This window comes from Octopus bimaculoides, chromosome 5 (assembly GCF_001194135.2).
Source record: "Octopus bimaculoides isolate UCB-OBI-ISO-001 chromosome 5, ASM119413v2, whole genome shotgun sequence".
Lineage (NCBI taxonomy): Eukaryota > Metazoa > Mollusca > Cephalopoda > Octopoda > Octopodidae > Octopus > Octopus bimaculoides.
Genome location: NC_068985.1, coordinates 109879039 through 109881125, shown reverse-complemented (window position 1 = coordinate 109881125; position 2087 = coordinate 109879039). Strand labels below are relative to the sequence as shown.

Below are 2087 nucleotides of genomic sequence, written 5' to 3'. Positions count from 1 at the left end.
ATATATATGTGTATAGGAAGCTTGTGTTCCAGCCACATAGTTCCGCGTTCAATCCCACTGCGTGACGCCTTCGGGGAGTTTCTGCTACTATTAAATCCGTCTACCAGTGGATTTGGTAGAAGGAAACTGAGAGATGCTCATCCTATATGTGTGCGTGCGTGTGTTGTGTGTATGTGTTTGTGTGTGTGTGTGTGTGTGTGTGTGTGTGTGTGTGTGTGCATTCATGCGCATGTTTATATGTGCTTTCGCCGAGGTCGACTTTGCCTTTCATCGTTTCGGGGTCGATCAAATAAGTACCAGTTACGCACTGGGATCGATGTAATCGACTTAATCAAATTTGTCTGTCCTTGTTTGTCTCCTCTATGTTTAGCCCCCTGTGAGCAATAAAGAAATAAAAATATTCGTGTGATTTTCTTTCATAGATGCTGCCCTGGCCAATAATATTCCTCTTCAGTTCTTGACCCCTAGGTGGCCACAGATACCGGCTGGACACGTTGACCGTAAGTAAATATAAAAAATATTTTGTTATTGATTTTTGCTTAATAACTTATGGTGGAATGATTTTGTGATGATGTCGGTGTGTTTATAGTTGTTGTTGTTAACGATGTTGTTCAGCCTCGAGTCTACTCTAACTAAACAGGTCTATGAAACAAAAGCTGTTTAACTCTAAACGTCCCTCCCTTGTCTCAGTTACTGCACATCTAAGAGTAAATTTTCTATTGTTTATCTCCCTTGTCAAGATGATATCTTTTCTCTTTTACTTGTTTGACTCATTGGGCTGCGGCCATGCTGGAGCATCGCCTCGCAGGGTTTTAGCTGTACGATTGCCCCCGCCCCGCACTCCCAGTATATATTTTTTAAAAGCCTGCTACTTATTATAGCGGATGTACGTTGCTGAACACTGCAAGATTACAGAGACGCAACGAACAAAAAACAGTTGTCAAGTGGTGATGGGAGGAAAAGACAAATACATGACCACGCACACACACAGAGAGGAATGTACATAATACATACATACATACATACACACACACACACACATATATATATACGGCGGGCCTCTTTCAATTTCTGTGTACCTATCTACCGCATCTATTTATAAGGCTTTGATCAGCACTGGGCTATAGTGAAAGAGACACGCCCAAAGTGCTACGCAGTAAGCCGGAACCCGGAACCATGCAGTTGAGAAGCAAACATCTAACCACACAGCCAGACCTATGGAAAATTTAGTTGCTACCTCGTAGCAAGATGTGTAATGCTATTCTCGTTCCTAGTACGTAGTGACAGACTATTTTCCTGTAGCGGCGCAGTGTTGTAGTGATGGTGGCGGTGTCAAGATATTGTGTTGATAGTAGTTGTATAAAATGTTTGTGGCGGTAGAGTGAGATGATTGTATGATTCATTTATGGAGCTATGTTATAATGTTATTGTGAAGGTGATGACGATAATGCCGTTCGATTTTTATTTCAAAGATTTTGAGTCGAAGTTGTCTCTTTTCCAGTGTCAAAAATGTGTTTGTTCGATCACCAGGAAGCAGGGTGCCAACATTGTACTGTGGGTATTACTTACAGTCACCCATTCAGACAGGACCTCTACTATAAATGCGTTGAAGGCGTACTCCAGCCAAAACTATGTCCGGATGGGATGTGGTGGCATCAAATGGCAGCTCAGTGTGTGCACAAAGGTAAGTTTCAACTTAATTTATTCGCTGGCTGCCAGGAGTATCAGATTGTAGTCACATCTTGTTGCTGCTACTACAACAAAAGCAACAACAACAACATCAAATACTACTACTACTACTACTACTACTACTACTACTACTACTATTACTACTACTACTACTACTACTACTACTACTACTACTACTACTACTACTGCTACTACAATCATGAATCAGAACCAGCCAATGCAATATACACGTATATTGAATATACGCAGTCAGTTATAAAATATATTCAAAATATATTTTCTCCCTGTCTCTGTCTCTCCTTATCTATCTATCTATCTATCTATCTATCTATCTATCTATCTATCTATCTATCTATCTATCTATCTATCTATCTATCTATCTATCTATCTATCTATCT

General features: G+C 40.3%; 1 protein-coding gene across 1 annotated transcript in view; it reads left to right on the top strand.

Moving 5' to 3' along the window:
* LOC106877430 (uncharacterized) overlaps positions 1-2087 on the top strand; it is an 18011-nt gene that overhangs the window by 6505 nt on the left and 9419 nt on the right. Inside the window, exons 4-5 of the mRNA XM_014926331.2 lie at positions 423-500; positions 1502-1684. Coding sequence (XP_014781817.1) covers positions 423-500; positions 1502-1684 — 261 coding nt within the window. The remainder of the gene's footprint in view (positions 1-422; positions 501-1501; positions 1685-2087) is intronic.